Source organism: Nomascus leucogenys, chromosome 13, assembly GCF_006542625.1.
Source record: "Nomascus leucogenys isolate Asia chromosome 13, Asia_NLE_v1, whole genome shotgun sequence".
NCBI lineage: Eukaryota > Metazoa > Chordata > Mammalia > Primates > Hylobatidae > Nomascus > Nomascus leucogenys.
Genome location: NC_044393.1, coordinates 44,544,180 through 44,568,410, shown reverse-complemented (window position 1 = coordinate 44,568,410; position 24,231 = coordinate 44,544,180). Strand labels below are relative to the sequence as shown.

The 24,231-nt window shown below is 38.7% G+C and overlaps 1 protein-coding gene across 5 annotated transcripts in view; it reads right to left on the bottom strand.

The window, feature by feature from the left end:
• RALGAPA2 (Ral GTPase activating protein catalytic alpha subunit 2) overlaps window positions 1–24,231 on the bottom strand; it is a 332,102-nt gene that overhangs the window by 147,349 nt on the left and 160,522 nt on the right. For all 5 annotated transcript variants that reach the window (XR_004032895.1, XM_030825210.1, XM_030825211.1 and 2 more), the window contains 2 exons: window positions 11,269–11,397; window positions 257–385 (listed from right to left, as the gene is read on the bottom strand). Coding sequence is in view for 4 of the 5 variants with exons in the window: in XM_030825210.1 (XP_030681070.1) it covers window positions 257–385; window positions 11,269–11,397 (258 nt within the window). In the remaining variant the exon portion in view is untranslated. The remainder of the gene's footprint in view (window positions 1–256; window positions 386–11,268; window positions 11,398–24,231) is intronic.

The following is a 24,231-nucleotide window of genomic DNA, read 5'->3' as shown; positions in this document are numbered from 1 at the left end:
TGATTATGATCCCTAGGCCCAACAAGCATGTAAACACCTGCTATAGCTACAGCTGTAAGGTCTAACTGCAATATACTCTGAATTTAACACATGTATAGCCCATGAATAGCCTTCTAGAAACAACTACTGAAACATTTAAAAGATACAGCAAAACTTCAGGAATAAGCAGATTAATATACACTAATGGAAGAGATAATCATACATCTAGAATTATAAAAAGTGCTAAATTTGAGATACAGTCAAATGCATTATGTACCTTGACATCTTCAGTTCTTGTAATGGCCTCATTTACTTCTGGCACTGACTGCAGTAAAGGAATCTCCTGGTAGGTATTTGGAAAGCAGACCAGAGAGCCGAGGACAGTGACAGCCTCTGAACGAGGCGCCTGCATATAAGGAAGAGAAGCACACACATTTCTCTTTTTGTAAGTTAGAAACGTTAAATAAGCGACATGTTTTATTCTTCATCCTAGATAAAAAATACCAAACTCGGCCTAGTTATTCTCTTCCAGGTGAATATTTAAGCAAAAGAGGTTTGCCTAAATGAAAAAGCAAATTTCTAAGGAATGGAAAATATCACTATACTTGGATGTAAACAAGTGTTGTGGAAACTGATCTGCAGATTCATTCAGAATTAGAAAGGCCAATGACTCTGTCATGACTGTTTACATTGTTTTACTGCTAATGTTCTCAACAAAGCAGGGTAAAGGATATCAACTGAATACCATTTTGCTGTTAAGAACAATTAAGGAAAATTCATAGGGAAGTAGAGATGGAGGTAACTATCGGAGAGTAGAAAGAGAAGACAAACTATCAAATTTCCCGTCTATTGCCAAGAACTACTTTACAAAACAACATATAATGAGATACTATATCATTATATCTAGTGAGATACTTTTATTTGCCCAGTGTTAGAATTAGGTATATATTTAAAAAGGCATGGCTGGGTACGGTGGCTCACACCTGTAATCCCAGCACTTTGGGAGGCTGAGGCGGGTGGATCACCTGAGGTCAGGAGCTCGAGACCAGCCTGGCCAACATGGTGAAATCTCGTCTTTACTAAAAATATAAAAATTAGCCAGGCATGGTGGTGGGTGCCTGTAATCCCAGCTACTCAGGAGGCTGAGGCAGGAGAATTGCTTGAACCCAGGAGATGGAGGTTGCAGGTAGCCAATACAGTGCCACTGCACTCCAGCCTAGGCAACAGAGTGAGACTCCATCTCAAAAAAAAAAAAAAAAAAAAAAAGGACATTTCACTAGATTTCAATTCAGCCAACACTAGCAGATATGGTTAGCCAAGAATAGGGGATTACACAGGTCTGTCATCAATCTACTCACCTATCTGTCCATCTATCTGTCTACTATTATGTAATAAAACAATAAAAGCTCACATTTAAGGAGTTCTCACTCTGTGCTAGGCACTCTTCTAAGTGCTGTACAAGCATTTCTTCATAAAGTCCCCTCACCAACCCAATGAAGAAGAGGCTATTGTTTTCATTTTCCAGTGAGAAAACTGATGCCAAAGAAGTTAAGTAGCTTTTCAGTGTCATATGGCTCCTAAGTGACGCACCCTGGATTTGAACTGAGGCCATCTAGCTCCAGGTCCAGACTGAGCCTATAGTTAAGCGCTTGGGCTATAAAATCAAAGAGAGCTTTTCTCCCTGAGAGAGGAGGCGCGGTATGTGAGGTAGGCGAGGAGAGGCAAATAACAACTATACACAATTCAGTGAAGCACCTGCTAGGAGAGCAACATACTGAGGACAGCATGGGAGCCCAGTCCTTCATTTTTTACCTAGCTTGGTTCCCATAAGTACACAGGTAAATAAAAGGCAATATAAAGCACAGCAGAGCTATTCTACGGGATGAGGCAAGGATTGGTTCTGCTCAGGATGTTTAGGAAACCTAAAACGAACTGCTGCTAAGGGCCACAGAGGGGAGTAGAAATCAGGCAGGCTGGCGGTGGGTGAGGGAGCCAGCTGAGTAGGGAAGAGGAAGGTGTTCATGAGACGGGAGGCTGAAAGGGTCAGAAGCAGTCGTCCCCAAAGTATGTTCCACTAGGGCCACAGGGACTGTGAAAGGGCAAAATCAAAGACTCCCGGGAAAAAGATGTTGCAGAGACAGTTGGTTAAGCACAATTAAACAGAAGCCTTTAACATGTTATTGTACACTGTGAATTTCCAAGTGAAGAAGTGTATTTCCCAAAATTACTTGACTATGAACCTGGCTTTCTTCCTTCCGTTTCCCCCAGAGTATCTGGGGAGATTACTGTTCCGAAGACTTTTTGAAATGCTTGTCCTGAGGTTAGGAGAGAAAAGTCTGGGATAACAATTGAGATGTGTTCAGAAGAACTGAATGCATGCGTCTTTGTGGAGTGCACAGAGAGAGAAGTGATGACAGAGGCAGGAGCCCCGAGGACAAAGAGACAGACAACAGGAAGAATATCATTACCAACCCACAGAAGTCCTCTTTGTGCCCCTCCCATGATAGCCTCCCCTCCCCCAAAGTAACCGCATTCTGCTATAACACCACAGATCAGTTTTGTCTGGTTTTTCAATTAAATAAATGAAATTAGAGTATATGTTCTTTTGTGTCTGACTTCTTTCACTCATTGTGTTATGTAACTGATCCTGTGTTTTCATTGTAGATAATAATCCATCTTATGTACACACCATAATTTATCTGTTCTATTGCTGATGGGCATTTGGATTGGCTCTAGGCTTTGGCTGTTACAAACAATGTTGCTGCGCACAAGCTTCTCCTCATCTCTTGGTGACTTGTGCAAGCCATCTGTGCATCTCCCTCCCCCACTGCCTCAGTGGGGCAGACCTACCTAGCAGGGGTACTTCAAACTGGAAATTACCTTGTGCTAACTGAAAGTTCTGACTGAGCAGGTGTGCTCCAGCCCAAACGCCTTTCACCAGTTCCTCTACAATTTTAACCTCAAGTTTAAACGAGAAAGTACTATCATTCAGAGTGTGATTCCTTCATGTAACCCTTACACATTCTCATTCATATTCTCTTTTTAAAAAAACATTTTGGAAGGCTACTTTATTAATTTTGTGTTGATTCTTTTTTTCAACTTTACTAAAGCATAGTTAATAAAATTTGTATATTTAAAGTACATACAACATGTTTTGATATACAAATACATTACAAAATGATTACCATAAACAAGTGAATTAATATATCACCTCATATAGTTCCTTTATGCGTGAGTTGTGAACATTTAAGATCTACTCTCTTAGCAAATTTCAAATTTATAATATAGTATTATTAACTATAGTGACCATGCTGAGATCTCCAGAACTCATTCATTCTGCATAACTGAAACTTTTGATCCATTGACAAACATCATCCCATCTCCCCCTACCCCAACCACAGCCCCTGGGAACCACCATTCTACTCTCTGCTTCTAGGAGTTGGACTATTTTAGATTCCACATATAAGTGACACCACACAGTATTTATCTTTCTGAGTTTGGCTTCTTTCCTTTGGAAAAATGGTTCATTCGTGTTGTTGCAAATGACAGAACTCCCTTCGTTTTTTAAAGGCCGAATAATACTCCATTGGAGATATGTACCATATTTCCTTTATCCATTCATCTGTCAATAGACATTTAAGTTGCTTTCATATCCTGGCTATTGTGAATGCTGCTGCACTGAACATGGGAGTGCAGATATTTCTTCAACATACTGACTTCAGTTCCTTTGGATATATACCCAGAAGTGGGACTGCTGGGTCATATGGTAGTTCTATTTTTAACTTTTTGAGAAACCTCCGTACTGTTTTCCATAATGGCTGCACCAATTTACCTTCCCATCAAAAGTGTATAAGGGGATGAAAATGTGTAGAAAAAATGGTATGACTAGCACACCCAGTATCCAACCATTCACTAACCCACACACTCATGTGCAATATTTGAAAACAGAATTAAAAATCGATTCATGGCTGTAACATTTATTCCTACTATCATACCTCAGGCAGATAGTTAAGAGAAATGTATATAATATTACGTAACATTGATATATGTGTTAAACACCAAGCAAATTCGATACCTTCAGAAAGCTTAAAAGATAAGGCACTCATGTCTCTTTTATTGTAGTTTCAAAGAACATAACACTTTTTTCTTTATTGCAAGCTGGTTTTGTATTTCATGCTTTCTGAATTTTTTGAAGTTTATATTTCAATATTTCCTTCCCTCTACATTTTCTAGTTTGTGTTTTTCCAGGTTCTGGTTAGGCTTTGGTTATTTATTTTCCTATCTTGGCAACACTTCTTTATGTGAATTTGACCTTTACATTTACCTTTATACCATCTTTGATTTGAGTAGTCTCTATTATGTTTTTTTTGCAGCTTTACTAAACTATAATTAATAAAAATTTGTATATTTAAAGTATGTACAACATAATGTTTTGATATACATACTGTTTTAATATACATATTGATCCATATCAATATGTTTTTAACCTATGCTTTGGGGATGTGTTGGTTGTGATGTCAAATCTCATTCTAGTTTTTTCTGTCAGAGGCCTCAAATAAGGAAGAATCACTATTTTGGTAAGTGGTGATCACAGAGGGAATGGAACAATAAATGGACATTATATATCACGATCTAGGCAATTTATAATGAATTCAAATAAAAGTCAGGAGAATTTTTTTTTTTTACCTGTACAAGAGTTCTCTTTCCTCCACATCCTTGCCTACACGTTATCTTTTGTCTTTTTGGTGAAAGCCATCCTAACAGGTGTGAGGTAATTATCTCATTGTGATCTTAACTTGAATTTCCCTGCTGATCTTGAGCATTTTTCATATACAGCAGTTCCCTCTTATTTGAAGGGGATACATTCCAAGACCCCCTCAGTGGATGACTGAAACTGTGGATAATACTAAACCCTATATACACTATGGTATTTGCAATACATACATACCTATGAAAAAATTTTAATTTATAAATTAGGCACAGTAAGAGATTAGCAATAACAGCTAATAATGAAATAGACAATTATAACAAGATGACATTCTTGTGCTTTGGGGCTATTATGTAAAATAAAGATTACCTGAACACAAGCACTGTGATATCACAACAGTCCGCCTGATAACAGATATGGCCACTAAGTGACTAATGTGTGGGTAGCAGATACCCACGTGGATCCACTGGACAAAGCAATGATCCACATCCTGGGCAGGATGGGCCAGGATGCCTCAAGGTTTCATTATGCTACTCAGAATGGTGTGCAATTTAAAACTCTGAATTATTTCTAGAATCTTCCATTTAATATTTTTGGACCACCACTGACTGTGGTAACTGATATCAGAAAGTGAAACTGAGGATAAAGTGGGGCTACTGTACTATTAGCCAACTGCGTATCTGTAAGGCTACTTTAATAGCCCGTCTAGCCACACTGACAGAAAATGACCACCAAGTGTGATATTATCTCTAGGAAGGGCTCCAACATTTTTACAGGAAACTCTCTTGGCAAATAATGAACACAGTATTGGAAGTTCTCGCCAGGGCAATCAGGCAAGAGAAAGAAATAAAAGGTATTCAAATAGGAAGTCAAATTATCTCTTTGCAGATGACATGATTGTATATTTAGAAAACCCCATCTTTGCAGCCCAAAAACTCCTTAAGCTGATAAGACACTTCAGCAAAGTCTCAGGATACAAAATCAACGTGCAAAAATCACAAGCATTCCTATACACCAATAACAGACAAGTAGGGAGCCAAATCGTAAGTGAACTCCCTTCACAACTGCTACGAAGAGAATAAAATACCTAGGAATACAACTTACAAGGGATGTGAAGGACCTCTTCAAGGGTAACTACAAACCACTGCTCAAGGAAATAAGAGAGGACACAAACAAATGGAAAAACATTCCATGCTCATGGATAGGAAGAATCAGTATCATGAAAATGGCCATACTGCCCAAAGTAATTTATAGATTCAACGCTATTCCCATCAAGCTACCATTGACTTTCCTCACAGAATTAGAAAAGACTACTTTAAATTTCATATGGAACCAAAAAAGAGCCCATATAGCCAAGACAATCCTAAGCAAAAAGAACAAAGCTGGAGGCATCACGATACCTGACTTCAAATTCTACTACAAGGATACAGTAACCAAAACAGCATTGTACTGGTGCCAAAACGGATATACTGACCAATGGAACAGAACAGAGGCCTCAGAAATAACACTACACATCTACAACCATATGATCTTTGACAAATCTGACAAAAACAAGCAATGGGGAAAGGATTCCCTATTTAATAAATGGTGATGTGAAAACTGGCTAGCCATATGCAGAAAACTGAAACTGGACCCCTTCCTTACATCTTATACAAAAATTAACTCAAGATATATTAAAGATTTAAACGTAAGACCTAAAACCATAAAAACCCTAGGAGAAAACCTATGCAATACCATTCAGGACATAGGCATGGGCAAAGACTTCATGACCTAAACACCAAAAGCAATGGCAACAAAAGCCAAAATTGACAAATGGCATCTAATTAAACTAAAGAGCTTCTGCACACCAAAAGAAACTATCATCAGAGTGAACAGGCAACCTACAGAAAGGGAGAAAAATTTTGCAATCTAACCATCGAAGGGCTAATATCCAGAATCTACAAGGAACTTGAACCATTTTTTTTTTTTTTAGACGGAGTCGTGCACTGTCACCCAGGCTGGAGTGCAGTGGCGCGATCTCGACTTGATGCAATCTCCGCCTCCCAGGTTCAAGCGATTCTCCTGCCTCAGCCTCCGGAGTAGCTGGGACTACAGCCATGTGCCACCACACCCAGCTAGTTTTTTTAAAATTTTTATTAGAGGCGGGGTTTCACTGTGTTAACCAGGATGGTCTCGATCTCTTGACCTGATGATCTGCCCACCTCCGCCTCCTAAAGTGTCGGGATTACAGGCATGAGTCACCAAGCCCGGCAGGAACTTAAACAAATTTATAAGAAAAAACACTGGGTATATACCCAAAGGATTATAAATCATGCTGCTATAAAGACACATGCACACGTGTGTTTATTGTGGCACTATTCACAATAGCAAAGACTTGGAACCAACCCAAATGCCTATCAATGATAGACTGGATTAAGAAAATGTGGCACATATACACCATGGAATACTATGCAGCCATAAAAAAGGATGAGTTCATGTCCTTTGTAGGAACATGGATGAAGCTGGAAACCATCATTCTCAGCAAACTATCGCAAGGACAGAAAACCAAACACCGCATGTTCTCACTCATAGGTGAGAATTGAACGATGAGAACACTTGGACACAGGAAGAGGAACATCACACAGCAGAGCCTGTCGTGGGGTGGGGGGAGCTGGGAGGGGTAGCATTAGGAGATACAGCTAATGTAAATGATGAGTTAATAGGTGCAGCACACCAACATGGTGCATGTATACATATGCAACAAACCTGCACATTGTGCACATGTACCCTAGAACTTAAAGTATAATAATAAAAATTAAATTAAATTAAAAATAAATAAATAAAATTGTATATGGTAAAAAAATAAAATAAAATAAAATAAAAACAAATAACCCCATCTGAAAGTGGGTGAAGGTTATGAACAGATACTTCTCAAAAGAAGACATTTATATGGCCAACAAACATATGAAAAAAAGCTCATCACTGGTCATTAGAGAAATGCAAATCAAACCACAATGAGATACCACCTCACACCAGTTAGAATCATTAAAAAGTCAGGAAACAATAGGCCGGGCATGGTGGCTCACACCTGTAATCCCAGCACTTTGGGAGGCTCAGGCGGGAGGATCACAAAGTCAGGAGATCGAGACCAGCCTGGCTAACATGGTGAAACTCCATTGCTACTAAATATATAAAAAATTAGCTGGGCGTAGTGGTGGGTGCCTGTAGTCCCAGCTACTGGGTGACAGAGCAAGACTTTGTCTCAAAAAAAAAAAAAAAAAAAAAAAGAAAGTCAGGAAACAATAGATGCTGGAGAGGATGTGGACAAATAGGAATGCTTTTACACTGTTGGTGGGAGTGTAAATTAGTTCAACCATTGTGGAAGACAGTGTGGCGATTCCTCAAGGATCTAGAACTAGAAACACCATTTGACCCAGCCATCCCATTACTGGGTATATACCCAAAGGATTATAAATCATGCTGCTATAAAGACACATGCACATGTATGTTTATTGCGGCACTATTCACAATAGCAAAGACTTGGAACCAATCCAAATGATAGACTGGATTAAGAAAATGTGGCACATACACACCATGGACTACTATGCAGCCATAAAAAATGATGAGTTCATGTCCTTTGTAGGGACATGGATGAAGCTGGAAACCATCATTCTCAGCAAACTATCGCAAGGACTGAAAACCAAACACCACATGTTCTCACTCATAGGTGAGAATTGAACAATGAGAACACTTGGACACAGGAAGGGGAACATCACACAGCAGGGCCTGTCATGGGGTAGGGGGAGCAGGGAGGGATAGCATTAGGAGATATAGCTAATGTAAATGACGAGTTAATGGGTGAAGCATACCAACATGGCACAGGTATACATATGTAACAAACCTGCACATTGTGCACATGTACCCTAGAACTTAAAGTATAATAATAAAAAATAAAATTAAATTAAAAATAAATAAATAAAATTGTATATGGTTTAAAAAAAAAAAAGAAAGAAAAAAGAAAAAAAAACCCCATCTGAAAGTGGGTGAGAGTTATGAACAGATACTTCTCAAGACATTTATGTGGCCAACAAACATATGAAAAAAAGCTCATCATCACTGGTCATTAGAGAAATGCAAATCAAAACCACAATGAGATACCACCTCACACCAGTTAGAATCATTAAAAAGTCAGGAAACAATAGGCCGGGCATGGTGGCTCACACCTGTAATCCCAGCACTTTGGGAGGCCCAGGTGGGAGGATCACGAGATCAGGAGATCGAGACCAGCCTGGCTAACATGGTGAAACCCCATCTCTACTAAAAACATAAAAAATTAGCTGGGCGTGGTGGTGGGTGCCTGTAGTCCCAGCTACTGGGTGACAGAGCAAGACTCTGTCTCAAAAAAAAAAAAGTCAGGAAACAATAGATGCTGGAGAGGATGTGGACAAATAGGAATGCTTTTATACTGTTGGTGGGAGTGTAAATTGGTTCAACCATTGTGGAAGACAGTGTGGCGATTCCTCAAGGATCTAGAACTAGAAATACCATTTGACCCAGCAATCCCATTCATTACTGCGTATATACCCAAAGGATTATAAATCATTCTACTATAAAGACACACGCACGTAGGTTTATTGCAGCACTATTCACGATAGCAAAGACTTGGAACCAACCCAAATGCCCATCAATAATAGACTGGATAAAGAAAATGTGGCATATATACACCATGGAATACTATGCAGCCACAAAAAAGAGTAAGTTCATGTCTTTTGCAGGGATATGGATGAAGCTGGAAACCATCATTCTCAGCAGACTGACACAGGAATAGCATTAGGAGAAATACCTAATGTAGGTGACGGGTTGATGGGTGCAGCAAACCACCATGGCACATGTATACCTATGTAACAAACTTGCATGTTCTACACATGTATCCCAGAACTTAAGTATGATTAAAAAAAAAATGAGTATTTCAATAAAGAAGTATGATTTCCCTTCTTGTATCTTGTAATTTTTTTCAAAGTTGATGTGAATGGTTAAAATACATTTGAAAATTCTTTGAGATTATCCTAAAATTTTTCAGAAATAATGAAGTATGAAAAGTTGTCATAATTCTTTACGATAAGGCCACAGTTGAACAAATTCAACATTTTTCTTCTTCTACTTTTTTTTTCTTTTTAAGAGATGGAGTCTTGTTATGCTGCCCAGGCTGAACTCAAACTCCTGATCTCAAGTGATTCTCCCACCTCGGCTTCCTGAGTCTCCTATAGCTGTGACTATACATACGCCACCATGCCTGGCCTCTTCTTCTCCTTTACCTTTCTTCCCTTTTGCTCCTGTCTCTTTTCACTTCTCTTTGTTTTCTAATTTATCTTTATAAGAAAAAGTTAGTGTGTGAAAGCACCAACATGAAATACCAGCTACAGGAAGTATTTTTAAACAATTTAATTTAAAACCAAGGGCTTGAAGTTTGAATTTACCCTGCAAAGAAGTAAGTGAAAAAGTAATCTCCTATCAAACAAGATTTAGGTTGTTGGATGGCAACACTGATTTCAACACCAATGCTTAGCAAATAGTAAAGCTAATTTTATTTATACCATTTGAAGGGGCAAAAATAACTCTGAATATATAACAGCTTATAGAGCACAAATGGAAAAGGCCCTTTAACTTTAAATGTATAACAGTATTCTCTCAAAAAGGCATTAAGATATTGCTTTGGCCATGTGCAGTGGCTCACACCTGTAATCCTAACATTTTGGAGGCTGAGGCAGGAGGATCATTTAAGGATAGGAGTTTGAGACCAATTTGGGCAACATGGAGGGACTCCAATCTCTACAAAAAATTTAAAAATCAGCCAAGCATAATGGCATGTACCTGCAGTCCTAACTACTCAGGAGGCTGAGGTGGGAGGATCACTTGAGGTTACAGTGAGCTAGGCGCGACAGCACCACTGCGCTTCAGCCCAGGCAGAGAATGAATGGGACCCTATCCCTTGAAAAACAACAACAAAAAAAGGAAAGAAAAGATACTACCTTAGTAGTAGGGATAAATGTAGAGAGTAAAAATAATTTTTTTTGTAGCCCTTACTGATCATTTAGTTCACTTCTAATTTTTTATTACAAAAATTCTGCCAAAGTATTCTGGCATGTTATTAAGAGAATACATATTCACTTCTAGTTAAGATTTTAGTGTTCTAACATTTTAAGAAAATATTTTCTATGATACTTTTAAAAACAAAAAAAATCTTACTGCTAATGTACATTTTAAAACTCTCTATTTTAGACATTTATGTCTGTGTCACCATTTACTGGAAAATGCTAATAAAATTCTAAGAGACAAGTCCTGCTTCTGACTGTGTAAATGTGCTGAAATATTAGTGAGGATATGATTTCTCACACTTTGGCCTTTTGATGAAACGCCTTTCCAAAACCAGTGTGTCATCTTATCCTACAATTTCACACATCAGCTGCCAGGGTATCTACCCTGAGAGCCCAGTTTCAGATTGCACTAATGAGTCAACACCTGTTAAGAGTGGAGAAATCTGAACCTTGTTGGCGATTGTGAAGCCTCTTGGGAGCTGGGATGCTGAGCATTGTCATACTCACCGTCAACATGTCTGTGCTAAGGACCCTGGCAGCGGCCATGATGAAGTCCCCCACCAGCATTGAGAAGCCAGGAAAACCCAGGGAGAAAAAGCGGGGTGGACAGTGCCTTATGATGGTATTTAAGATATCCTAAAAGGGAAGATAAGAAAACACAATTGTAATGTTCAAACACAAAATTCCGAAGTAGTGTTTGTAGTGGTACATATGACCACTGTATAATAATCTAAGAGAGCACAGATCACAGAAAATTTTCAGTGAAAGAGATATTGGAAATGGAGTTACTCCAAGGGTTATTGTACCCATTTTAAAGGTGAGATTGGAGACCCCAAGCTGTAAGATGAATTTTCCAAAATCTAAATCATGGCTCTGAGACTAGACATTTCCTCTGTCTTCCATGTAAAGGTAGTGTCCTTGGACAAGCTACAGGAGTAATGAGGTAAATACATAATTAAAACCCTCAAATACCTATCACTAAAACAAAACATATGTCCTGTCTTTAGCTTTCAATTGGCCACAGTTAAAGCACAGTTACATTAAGATATCTTAAAGTAGGCAAAGAGATGGAAAATTTCACTCTTCAGATAGTTTTATGTGTTAAGAAATGGGAATATGCAGAGTGCTAAGGTAATGTAATCAGTGAAATGCTAAGGTCAGGGAAACAGCATGGCTCTGAGTGTATGTGTGATCTCCGTGCAAGTACAAAGTGCAACAGTAGCCTTTTGCACAGAGTGCAGTGTGAAGAGCATCATCTGCCCCAGATACCTTGTGTTCCTGTGTCTGTATTGGCCTCTCATTGATGGCTGGATGGCCCCTCACCCCCCAGCTCTGGTCTGAAGCAGATATCTAATTCTTGCCTGTGGCAGATCAGGGGTCCACCACTGGACAGCATTCATGCCATCCATGGCCAGGCCACATCTCTGAAGCCATCTGTGCAAGTGTGTGTGTGTGTGTGTGTGTGTGTGTGTATGTGTGTGTTTGTGTGTGTGTGTGTGTGTGTGTAACAGGAATTAGTAAGAAAACCACAAACCACAAACTTATGCAGCTGTTGGCCATGTACATTAATCAAAACACACACTGAAGTACAGTTGTGTCGCTTTATGACGAGGATACATTCTAAGAAATTTGTTAGGCAATTTCATCATCTTGTGAACATCATAGAATGACTTACACAAACCTAGATGGTAGATGCCTACTACACATCCAGGCTACAAATGTGCACAACATGTTACTATACCGAATAGTGTAGGCAATTGTAAAACAATGGAAATTATCTGCATATCAAACCACAGCTAGACACAGAAAAGGTTCAGTAAAAATACAGCACTACAATCTTATAGGACCACCATCATATATGTGGTCTGCCACTGACTGAAATGTTACATGACTATACTATAGGTATGTGACTTATACAACCTATTATAGTCTCAATATAAGAGTGAGAAGCAAAACACACACACACACACACACACACACACACACACACACAATCCTAGTTTCTTTTCTTAGATTTCAGTGTAATTATCTAAAAAATCCTTAAAAATAATCCTGATTTAATTCTATCAGTATCACATTAGAGCAAAGCAGTAGTAACATGCTAAATTCTAACATGTTAAGTCTGTCACAATAAAAATAACCTCATTTAACAATTTATCTTCCTAAAAAAATTTGTATGTGTTCACAAACCATTTTTCCTAAGACTTTTTTTGTCTTACATGGGTCTTAGTTTCTACAAATCTTGATATTTACATTCTTAAAATTACTGTTTAATGCTTAATTTAGTAGAGTTCACATATGGTAAATAGTGTAGCAAGTACTAATTTAAAGTTTTAGCATTTCAGCAGACTTTTTTCCTACGTCAGAAATAAACAGATAAATAGGTAAGTAAAAAAGGAAGGAAGGAAGGAAGGAAAAAAAACATGAACAATGCTTCTTCCAGGTTAATGTTTAAGCCTGCTTTAATCACGTCCTTTGATACACTTTAAGGTCCATATCAGTCAAGGCAAACATTCTAAGGGACCGAGCAGATGGATGCTGCAGTTTAGAAAGTGTGTGGTAAACTCAGGATCCAAGAGTGGAACAAAAGATCCACCTTTTTCATAATTAAGCCTCTGATTAATGCCCTAGGCTCCTCACCACACACCTGTAATTACTCACAGAGGTACTCATTGTGCTGGGCCTTGTCTCGGAATATCAGGCATCAAGCTATCCGGCAGCAGATGGAAGCACATTTCTGTTGACATATGTTGCAATGAAAGGATTCGTGCAAACCTGGCTAGCAAGGTAGCAGAATGCCATGCATTTGAAGATTAATAATGCAAACAACCATGATGTTAACTTTGTTATGTTTGTGTTAATTCCATCTGTTGAGATGTGGAACTAAAGCTTGAGGCTTGTGGGCTTTAAAAATCTTTAGCACATACTTGAATCAAATAAGTCCATTTTCACCACTGGAATTTAGAGTTTTAATTAAAAAATGCTTTTCTAGGCGAAATTTGTGGGAATTATGAACTAAATCCTTTAACAAGATAACACCACAATTTGTAAATGAATCCATTTTGCGTCATAAGATTTGTATGTGTAAAGGCAACAATCTGTAAAATGGGACATTCAAAAAATATTACTAAGTTACTATACTGATAGTACAGACAGCAGATAGGCATATAGCTGAGATAAAGTCACACGGCTCCCTCACCCCCTGGACCTCAGCCAATCACTTCAACGGAACCTGCTACTATGAGCAAGAAGGTTGGAAAGACAGGGCAAAATAACAGATGGCTAGCCTACCCTACCCTGCCACCCACGTAAGACAGCGCCCTGAGGAGACACAGTGCCTGTGTGAAGTCGCCGAAGACAGCACTGGGGGAGGGTAAATGGGGGGGTTAAAGAGAGAACTATATGACCAGTTAGCCAAATTATGGCCATATGCCTGCTTATGTTGCTTCTCCACACTGAAGTGGAACAACTCGAAGATTGTATCTTTGTGATAACATTTTAAAATTAGGAATAACCATGTGGTACTCAAAGAAGAGCCGCTGCATATTCCCAATAGTGGGACATCCACAAAATGCCCCACTCATTTCTAACCCAGTAGAATCCTTCTTTCACCTTCCCCACCATACGTTAAGACACAGCTATAACAGGAGTCTTTGAAAATATAATAAAAATCTGAAACCTTCCTCACAGCCTCCAGGGCTTTATATATACATGGGACAGGATGATGCTCTCAGACATCAGTCATTCATGTGCAACCCTCATGCCTTTTGCCATCTCCCTGTCCAAAGTGAACATTACTTGCCTAACAGGTTTTTCAAAGTGACTCATGTTTTAATTTTTTTATTTCCACAGGTTTTTGGGGAACAGGTGCTATTTGGTCAGATGAGTAAGTTCTTTAGTGATTTGTGAGATTCTGATGCACGCATCACCCAAGCAGTAAACACTGTACCCAATTTGTAGTCTTTTATCCCTCACCCTCTTCCACCTTTTCCCCCCGAGTCCCCAAAGTCCACTGTATTATTCTTATGCCTCTGCGTACTCAGAGCTTAGCTCCCACTTATGAGTGAGAACATACAATGTTTGGTTTTCCATTCCCGAGTTACTTCGCTTAGAATAATGGCACAATTATTCTGAAAAACTTGTGTATCCTTTCTCGTAAGTAAAAAGTAACTCAGGTAATACAATGACAGTAATCAGTGCTGCTAAACTTTGCTAAAAATACCATCCTCTGATGAAGACTCTGGGTCTGAGACCAGCTCTCCCTGTTAAATACAAGCACAGAACGCAATGTCAGGGTGGTGTGAGAGAAATTCTTCTCTCAACTCCAGCTGGCCTACCTAAGAGTATCACAAGGACCTGCAGAGAGGAGGAAAGGGGCCATCTTTTCTACTGTGTGATTCAATGCTATTCAGCACTGCCTCCACTGAGACGGCTAGTGAGAAACAGCCCTGCACTCTGGCGTGGTGAAAAGAACTCTAGAACTTGAGCCATGAGGCCTAGGTTCAAAGCCTTATGTGACTGTGGGCAGATCATGTCATACCCAGAGCTTCATGCTTCTCTTCCATAAAATGGAATGATACTCCCTTACGGAGTTGTATGTAATGGGATAGGACATAAGAACATATGCCTTTGTAAAATGAAAAGAGCCATAAAGAAGTAAGTAGAGTAGCAAGTAAATAATTATTTTTCAAAAAGAGAAGGACTCTGAAGAGTTTTACTTTGTAAAATTTACTTTATAGGTGTAGTTTGTATAATTCAGTGAACTATTATTTTGCTGATCTACAGAAAGAACAGTTTAAGACATTTCAAAGGCGGCACACAAACAAGCCTCTTAGATCGCACGTTATCCCAGAAATTCAAAAGCTCTAGAAATTAGTGCTTTCAAGCAACACCCTTAACAAAGCTTTATGGCAATTAGCCATAGTGTTTTACAAGGAAGATACTGAAAGAAAAACAGGAAAATTATCATTTTAGATTTTCTAGGATTCATTTTTCTAAAGAGTTCTACAACTTAATACAAAGAAGTTCGAGTTAGTTTTATAGCAAGAATTAGTTTCTTTTTTTACATGTTAAATAGACTAAACCACAAACTAAACAATAGGCTCAATGATATATGGAATCTAAAATAAAATGAGGTTTATTCTTGAGAGTTGAACATATGACACATTGACAAAGATCTTTCACATGCTTTTGTTCAAAGAAATTAAAATTCATCCTGCAAAATGTTGCAATATAGTGAACAGATCACCAAACTAGTATTTTTCTCTTGTTCTGGTTAAAAGTCCAAGTGCATACTATACACTTAGTGTGAAAAGATCACTAAGATGATAATTGTGAATCTGCAGCTTATCAAAAGATTCTGGTTATGAGAAAGTAACTGGTGAGAACATCTGTCTCTTATCACTGATCTTGCAAAAAAATCAGGTAATTCAAATAGAGGCGTGTTGTTTCCTCTCCTCTAAAGCACAGTTCTATAAACACAAACCATATTCAGCCTGGTAAATGAATCGCTTTAATTGAATGCTATGTACACAGTAACTGGAAAAACCATAAGTGATAAGAAAAACATATGGTGATGGCAACAGAAATTGGTTTATTCATTTTGCATAGTGTTGTTTCTTTAGTTCCCTTATAATTGACCTTTAGAGCGATAAATGTGTAAAATAATTTTGTTTATTATGGCTCCAAACCTTCCAACAATTACACAAAATGAAAATTTAAAAGGAAGGATTCGTTCTGGAAGCATTTCCATTGTTTACATAATTGCACAGCTATAATTTAGTGCTCATGTTGTTATGGAAAATAAAAAAGGGCGATTACAGGCCATTTCAATTCAAAATATTGCACAGTGGTGTCAAAATGGGGGAAAAATGTTCACTTTAAAGCAGTTTAAAATGGATTAACCCTAAAAACAAAAACATTTCAACATAGCATTCTATAAAACACAAATGTTCAAGAAGTAGCCATCCTCCAAACCATATTAGAAATGTTGCAACCGTACTTTCACACCAATTACATATATATTATTCACTTAATATTTGCTCAGGGCCCAGCAGATGATGGTTGTAACACAATAGGCAGCCATCTGTCTCCCTGCCTTTCCTTCGTGGACTCGCGCCTGCTTCTCAAGAGCAAACAGATCCGGTTATTCCACCTAAAGTCACTCCGTCCCTCCACGAGGCCAGACACAATCATCAAGAAATAAAATCTGCATATGAAAAAATCATTCAATTCCTCATTTAACTTTTTACTTACAGAAAACTAAACACTACACAGTTAGATGAATTCATCACTGTTTTTTAGAGAAGATGCCTGTCTTTTACCTAGGAAATTCTATAGGAAGCTCTTTTATTTGGTAAAGAGGGGAAGGTTGGGATGTTTATCCCAGTAATCTGGCTAACAAAAAGATATGATTCATTCTATACTTGGATAATTAATTATAAAAAATGTGAATGCAGAGGAATACATTCATACTAAATATGAATATAATTTAAACTTCACAATGAAGAAGACAGCCACGATCCTGTAGTACTTGTAGACATATTTTTAAGTATTAGTTATTGCCCACCTGCTAAAAGTTCAGAAATGCTGAGTGATGAGAAATTTTTAGTTACCAGAAGACCAGATTTGAAGAGACCTCAAAGCTACAAGGCCTGTTTCTCTCATTTCTGCTAGTGGCTCTCTGCTCTTTCAGCTTAGGGCACAAGGACATACTTTACATACTACAAGCTGCTACCTGGCTTCTGATGATTAAAAAATAAATCAAATCAACATGGCCCTTTAAAAACACACACAAACACACACACACACACACACACACACACACACACACACACACACACACACACAGCAGAGCACGGCGCCAATACTTCATTTCCAGAAAAGTCACTGAGAATAAAAAGATAGCAGGACAAAGCTGAAAATTACTTTCATGATTGGGGCCAAATATGTGGTATGTGCTTTACATTATGTGTTAAAATGGCTAACTTGGTACATCTGTCTGGGGGAAAAAAGCAGAGATTTTAACAAGTGTTGTACACAATGTGACTTCTTAGAGTACAGCTATGTTACGAAAGCCAGGAGAAATATTACAGGACAGAGTAATTGGGTTCTGCACCTAGAGAATCAAAATTGCCTAGTGTCAGGGCATGGTGGCTCATACCTACGATTCTAGCACTTTAGGAAGCCAAGGCGGGAGGATCACTTGAGCCCAGGAGTTCAAAACCAGCCTGGGTGACATACCAAGACCCTGCCTCTACAAAAAATAAAAAAATTAGCCAGGTGTAATGGTACACTCCTGTGGTCCTGGCTACTTGGGAAGATGAAGTGGGAGGATTGCTTGAGCCTGGGACATCAAGGCTGCAATGAGCTGTAATTGTAAGACTGCATTCCAGCCCAGGCGACAGAGAGCGAACCTGTCTTAAAAAAAACAAAACCAAATAAAACACAATACCTAGAACTTCTCGCCAGCAGAACTGCTATGAAGAAGTCACTGAATTTCCTTGACAGCAGCATGCCTTAGGGAATGGGAAACATGCAACAAACTCCTGAGGCCACGGGAGCTGTTCTGAGCATTTGCACAGTATCAGGATTTCAGGAGTGACAGAACAAGTGGGCAGATGGCAGGAAAAGGCACTGTGATGCTCAAGCCCAAAAGGAGAACCTTGAATATTTTTTTATAACTGCTTATCTATAAAGAAAAACTTGGCTGGCCTTTACACAGATGAAGATGGACTCTTCTGCTTCAGAAAATGTGGGATACAGATTTACTTATTTAAGGAACACTGTACATGAATTTTATTTTATAATGAAGTTGATAAGTCACTCATCTGTCTAAACTGTCTCTTTCTCTTGGTAACAGCTTCAAGATATATATTCATATATAATGAAATTCACCCTATAAAGTGTACAATTCAGTACTTTTTCGTGTATTCACAGAATTGTGCAACCATAGCCACTATCTAATTTGGGACCATTTTCATTACCCCAAAATGAAGCCTATACCAAAATGAAGCAGCTGTTTCCCATTTCTCATATACCCAGTAACTGGCAACTACTAGTCTACTTTCTATCTCCATGAATCTGTCTACCCTGGATATTTCAGAATATGGAATCTTATAATATATATGGCATTTTGTGTATGGTTTCTTTTTCTTAACATGTTTTCAAGGTTCATCCATGTTGTGGCACATAATACTGTATTCCTTCTTAGTTAATACTTAATTCCTTCAAATTAATATTCCATTGTATTGATATATGACATTTTGTTCATCTTTTCCTCAGTTGATGGACATTTAAGCTGTTTCTGCCTTTTGGTGACTGGTTTTGATTTGAATTTCTCTGGTGAATAATGATGCTGAGTATCTTTTCATGTTCTTCTTGGCCATTTTTATATCTTCTCTGGAGAAGTTTCAGTATATGTCTTTCACCCATTTTTTATTTGGGCTGTCTTTTTGTTGCTGAGTTATAAGACTTCTTTAATTTTTTAAATTTTCATTAATTTGTTTATTTTTGAGACTAGGTTATACGGCTGGCTAATTTTCATATTTTTGGTAGAGGTGGGGTTTCACCATGTTGTCCAGGCAGGTCTCAAACCCCTGGCCTCAAGCAATCCACCTGTATCAGCCTCCAAAAGTGTTGGGATAACAGGCATGAGCCACCTGTGTAAGGTGCCTGGCTGTGTAAGACTTCTTTATATATTCTGGATATATATTCTTCTTTATATATTCCGGATACTAGGCCCTAATCAGATCTATAATTTTAAATATTTTGTGGGTTGTATTTTCACTTGCTTGATAGCATCTTTTGAAGCACAAAAGATTTTAATTTTGATGAATGATAATTTATCCATTTTTTCTTCTGTTGCTTGCATATTTGGTTTCATATCTAAAAGTCTACTGGCAAATACAAGGTCATGGAGACTTAGTCCTTTCCTTTCTACGAGTTTTACCATTTTAGCTCTTATATTTAGGACATAGAACCATTTTGAGTTAATCTGTGTATATGGTGTGAGGTAGGGGTCCGACTTCATCCATTTGCATGTGAGTATCCAGTTGTCCCAGCATCACCTGTTGAATTGACTATCCTTTTCTGACTGAATTGTCTTTGCACCCTTGTCAAAAAATCAGCTGACTATGGGCTTATGAGTTTACTTCTAGACTCTCAATCCTATTCCATTGATCTATATGTCTAACCTTTCACCACGACCACACTGTTTGGATTACTTTAGCTTTTTAGGAACTTTTGAAATAGGAAACTAGTAATTCTCTAATTTTGTTCCTTTTCTAGATGGCTTTGGTTATTCAGGATTTCCTCCAATTCCATATGAAATTTAGGATCGGCTTTTCCATTTCTGCAAAAACCACCATTGAAATTTTGATAAGGAATGTATGGAATCTATATATCAGTTTGGGGAGTATTGTTATCTTAATAATATTAAGTCTTCTGATCCACGGATATTTTTCCATTTATTTAGGTATTTTTTAATGTCCTATAGCAAGGTTTGCAGTTTTCAGTGTATACATCTTGCAAGTCCTGGGTTAAATTTGTTCCTAAGTATTTTATTGTTTTTGGTGCTATTGTAAATAGAATTGCTTTCTTAATTTCATTTTCAAATTGTCCATTTCTGTTGTATAAAAATACAGTTGATTTTTATATATTGATCTTGTATCCTGCAATCTTACACAATTTATTAGTTCTAGTAGGTTTCCCTTTTAAGTGTGTGTGTATTTCTTGAGGTTTTCCAAATACAAGATCATATACTCTGTCAATATACATATCTTTCATTTTTCTTTCCAGTCTGAATGGCTTTTATTTCATTTTCTTACCTAACTTCCCTGTCTAGAATCTCTGGTACACTGTTGAAAAGTGGTGAGAAAAGACATCCTTGTCTTGTCCTTGATCTTAGGGAGAACATCAGAGTTTAAAATGGAAATGCTATTTTATCAGAGTTTAAAATGTTATTTCTTTGGTGAGAAGAAAGCCAGAGCCAGAGCTTGTTTGGTGGCAAAGAAGCCCTGAGCAACCTTTTTGCAATATATTTTTGCAGCAGCAAATGAGTGCTTTCTGCAAGGATGCTCAGGGTGCTGTGAGATCAGGGCCTCTAAGAAAGAAATGATTCTCCATCACATGAATCAGCTCAGCCCCAAGTCCTTTGCTATACGAACAAAACATAAAGCCCCTTTTCTCCAACCAACACAACACCCTGCCTGAAGCCCACAGATCAAGAGGGGCTGCTGTCTTTCACGTGTGCTTCCTATAATGGGCACTTCACAGCTCACTGAGAAGACTGACAGGGAGATGGCAAACCTATTAGGAAATTCTGGCACATTTATAATTCCATAAGATGAGGAAAACTATTGTAGGGTCACGGGGATAAGTGACTTACCAGCTGCACCAATAGTGCCTTGAAGATGCCATGGCCTGACTATGTAATGACTGTCTTAGTCATGACCCTGATAAGCTTCAAATCTACACCATTACAGTTTGTACAACAGGCTGGCTTAATGAGGTTGATGCAGATGCTCAAGAACAGTTATTAAATCCTCACAATGAGACTTTAGCAAATGAGGGCTTCAACAAGTTGTTGCCAGTAAGTGATAACAGCGGAAGCGACTCAGTTGCATCAGACATGTGTGTAAGGTGCTCTGAGTGCTAGACACTGGTACAGCACTCCAAAAGAAGATCAGGCCTCATGACCAAAGCTCAGGGATAAGTCTACACAGAAAGGCATTTATACAGCACCAAGAAAGTTACTGGGGGCTGGGGATGAGGGAGGGCTGGGGTAGCAGGATACTAAAATATTTTTCTGAGGTGCCCAGCTGCTTGTCTTAGAAGAGGCTAAACTGAGCCAAGTGTCTCAGTTTGTCTCCTCCACCCCCTCCTCTACAGCTTTACAATATTCTCTAGCAGAAGCAAAAACAGGGTCACTGCCATCACAGATAAAAGGATGGGTGGCTGAGTGTGGTGGCTCATGCCTGTAATCTCAGCACTTTGGGAGGCTGAGGTGGGTGGATCACCTGAGGTCAGGAGTTCAAGACCAGCCTGGCCAAGATGGTGAAACCCCATCTCTACTAAAAATACAAAAATTAGCTGGGCATGGTGGCGGGCACCTGTAATGCCAGCTACTCGGGAGGCTGAGGCAGGGAATTGCTTGAACCCAGGAGGCAGAGGTTGCAGTGAGCCAAGATCACACCACTGCACTCCAGCCTGGGTGAGAGAGTGAGACTCCGTCTTAAAAAAAAAAAAAAAAAAGGTAAGTAAAATGCACGTACTGTGCATAATCATGTAAGTAAATATTAAGGTAAGAATTGCCAAAATGAGTCAAATGTGCACACACAAACATAGGTACTGCAGAGTCAGGAAACTATACTTTTCCCAGGTTTATTATTCACACTGTCTCAAGAATGCATCTGCTGCTAGAAATACATTCTTCTTAGAATATTTCTAGAAAATTTCACCCAATTTCACTTGGGTGAAACCACAGAGTTAACACAGTCAGGTGTTGCTTAAGGTCATGGCTACAAGGGCATAGTAAAGATTTAATCGACACTGCCAATGATGCCAAGTAAAATAATCTTCTCATTCTAATGTTGGAATCTAGATTAGGACCCAACTGCACACTATGTTACCCCAGAATGAAGTAGAAAAAAACAGTAGGGAAAACACAACACTACTGAATTTGGGTAACAAAGGTATTTAACTTACTCCTTTGGAACCATAAAAACTTAGAAAAGAGATCATCAATCTTTTAATTTAACAGACACGGAGGACAGCATCAATCAAGGCCAAAACTGCAGTTATCAGCAAGGTTTAAACACAAACCCAAGCATTGTCCTGTTCCTTACAGGAAGGGAAAATGTTAATTCAGGGTCAATGACGCACCATTTAATATTCATGAATAATGGGCCTCATATATAGTGCACAGTACTACTTTTTTAAATTTTTTATTTTTTTGAGACTAAGTTTCACTCTTGTTGCCCAGGCTGGAGTACAGTGGCGCAATCTCGGCTCACTGCAACCTCCGCCTCCCGGGTTCAAGCAATTCTCCTGCCTCAGCCTCCCAAGTAGCTGGGATTACAGGCATGCGCCACCACGCTCGGCTAATTTTCTGTATTTTTAGTAGAGATGGGGATTCACCATGTTGGCCAGGCTGGTCTTGAACTTCTAACCTCAGGTGATCCACCTGCCTCGGCCTCCCAAAGTGCTGGGATTACAGGGAAGAGCCAAGGCGCCCAGCCTGCACAGCACTATTTTGAGGACTTACTTAGTTTTGAAACATGAATTCTTCTTTCATCTCACTCACTTTACCTAATAATCATTTAAAAATGCAAATAATACCTTTTAAAACTATACTTTCAAGTGAAGTCAACAAATGATTGCTTCAGCTTAAAAATATGCTTCCAAAAATAAACACGTAACTCCTACTCTCATAGAAGTATTATCAGATGAAGGAACTGGCTCATAAATGCTATCTTCAAAATAAAGACAGGTCTTCCACCAAAGCCATATTCTTAGGAAATTACTGGGCATGAGGGGTAAGGGGGGGTGGAATTGTGTGAGGAGGCTGGGGGCGGTGAGGGGAAATGCATTAGAAAGATCTTATGGGGGAAGAAAAAAGAAATTTACCAGGATTCCAGCAACAAATTAAGATTCCTATTCTTCCCTGAAAATGAACACTAGAGAACATATACCAGTTCTCTGTGGCTTCTGTGCTCATTTATCTGTGATCTCAACTCTGCTAAAAAAAAAAAAGGCTCAGGGCTTCTAATGCCATCACAGACTAGCGTGTCCCATGCATTTAAACATGCTTCCTTCTCATATGGTGAAATCGGGAAGCCTGGCTCTCAGGTTTGGGTGAAAATGAGTCTGTTTCATGGTACTGACTTTTGCCAGGATGTTTCCCAGCCTACGCCCAAGAACAGATTAACAACAAGAAATGATTTCTGTTCATTACTTCCCACAACTTCTGGTTTGTTCCCATATCAGTAAAGAGATTAATTTTAGAATATGATTATTATCCATTCTTTTCATTCTAAGAAAACACAAAATGCATGCTCTCTAGTTTATTTTCTTACAAGCAAAATTACTCCACCTGCACAAAGCAGCAAAACTGAAGCTCTCAACATTTTTGTGTTCTGCAAAAAAAGAGAGGGCAACCCTGTCGTCATTCAATTTTGGGATTCTACCGACCATCCCTCTAATGTGGGTGGAGGCCTGGATGAATTAGAATGACAATATCCCACCCCTCCCATTTAGACAATTCGTGTTTAGACAAAGAGCTCTCAAGAATGGCTGAAATTTGAGAGAACAATCCCAAAGGAAGCCAGCTCTATCAACCTGCTTATGGAGAAATCTCAAGCCAGATCCACTAGCAAAGCAGCAATACCCACAAACCAGACACTACCCCTTGTCCTGACCATCCTATGATGAAAAGCCCACCATATACAAATCTCACCATGGCAGAAAGCA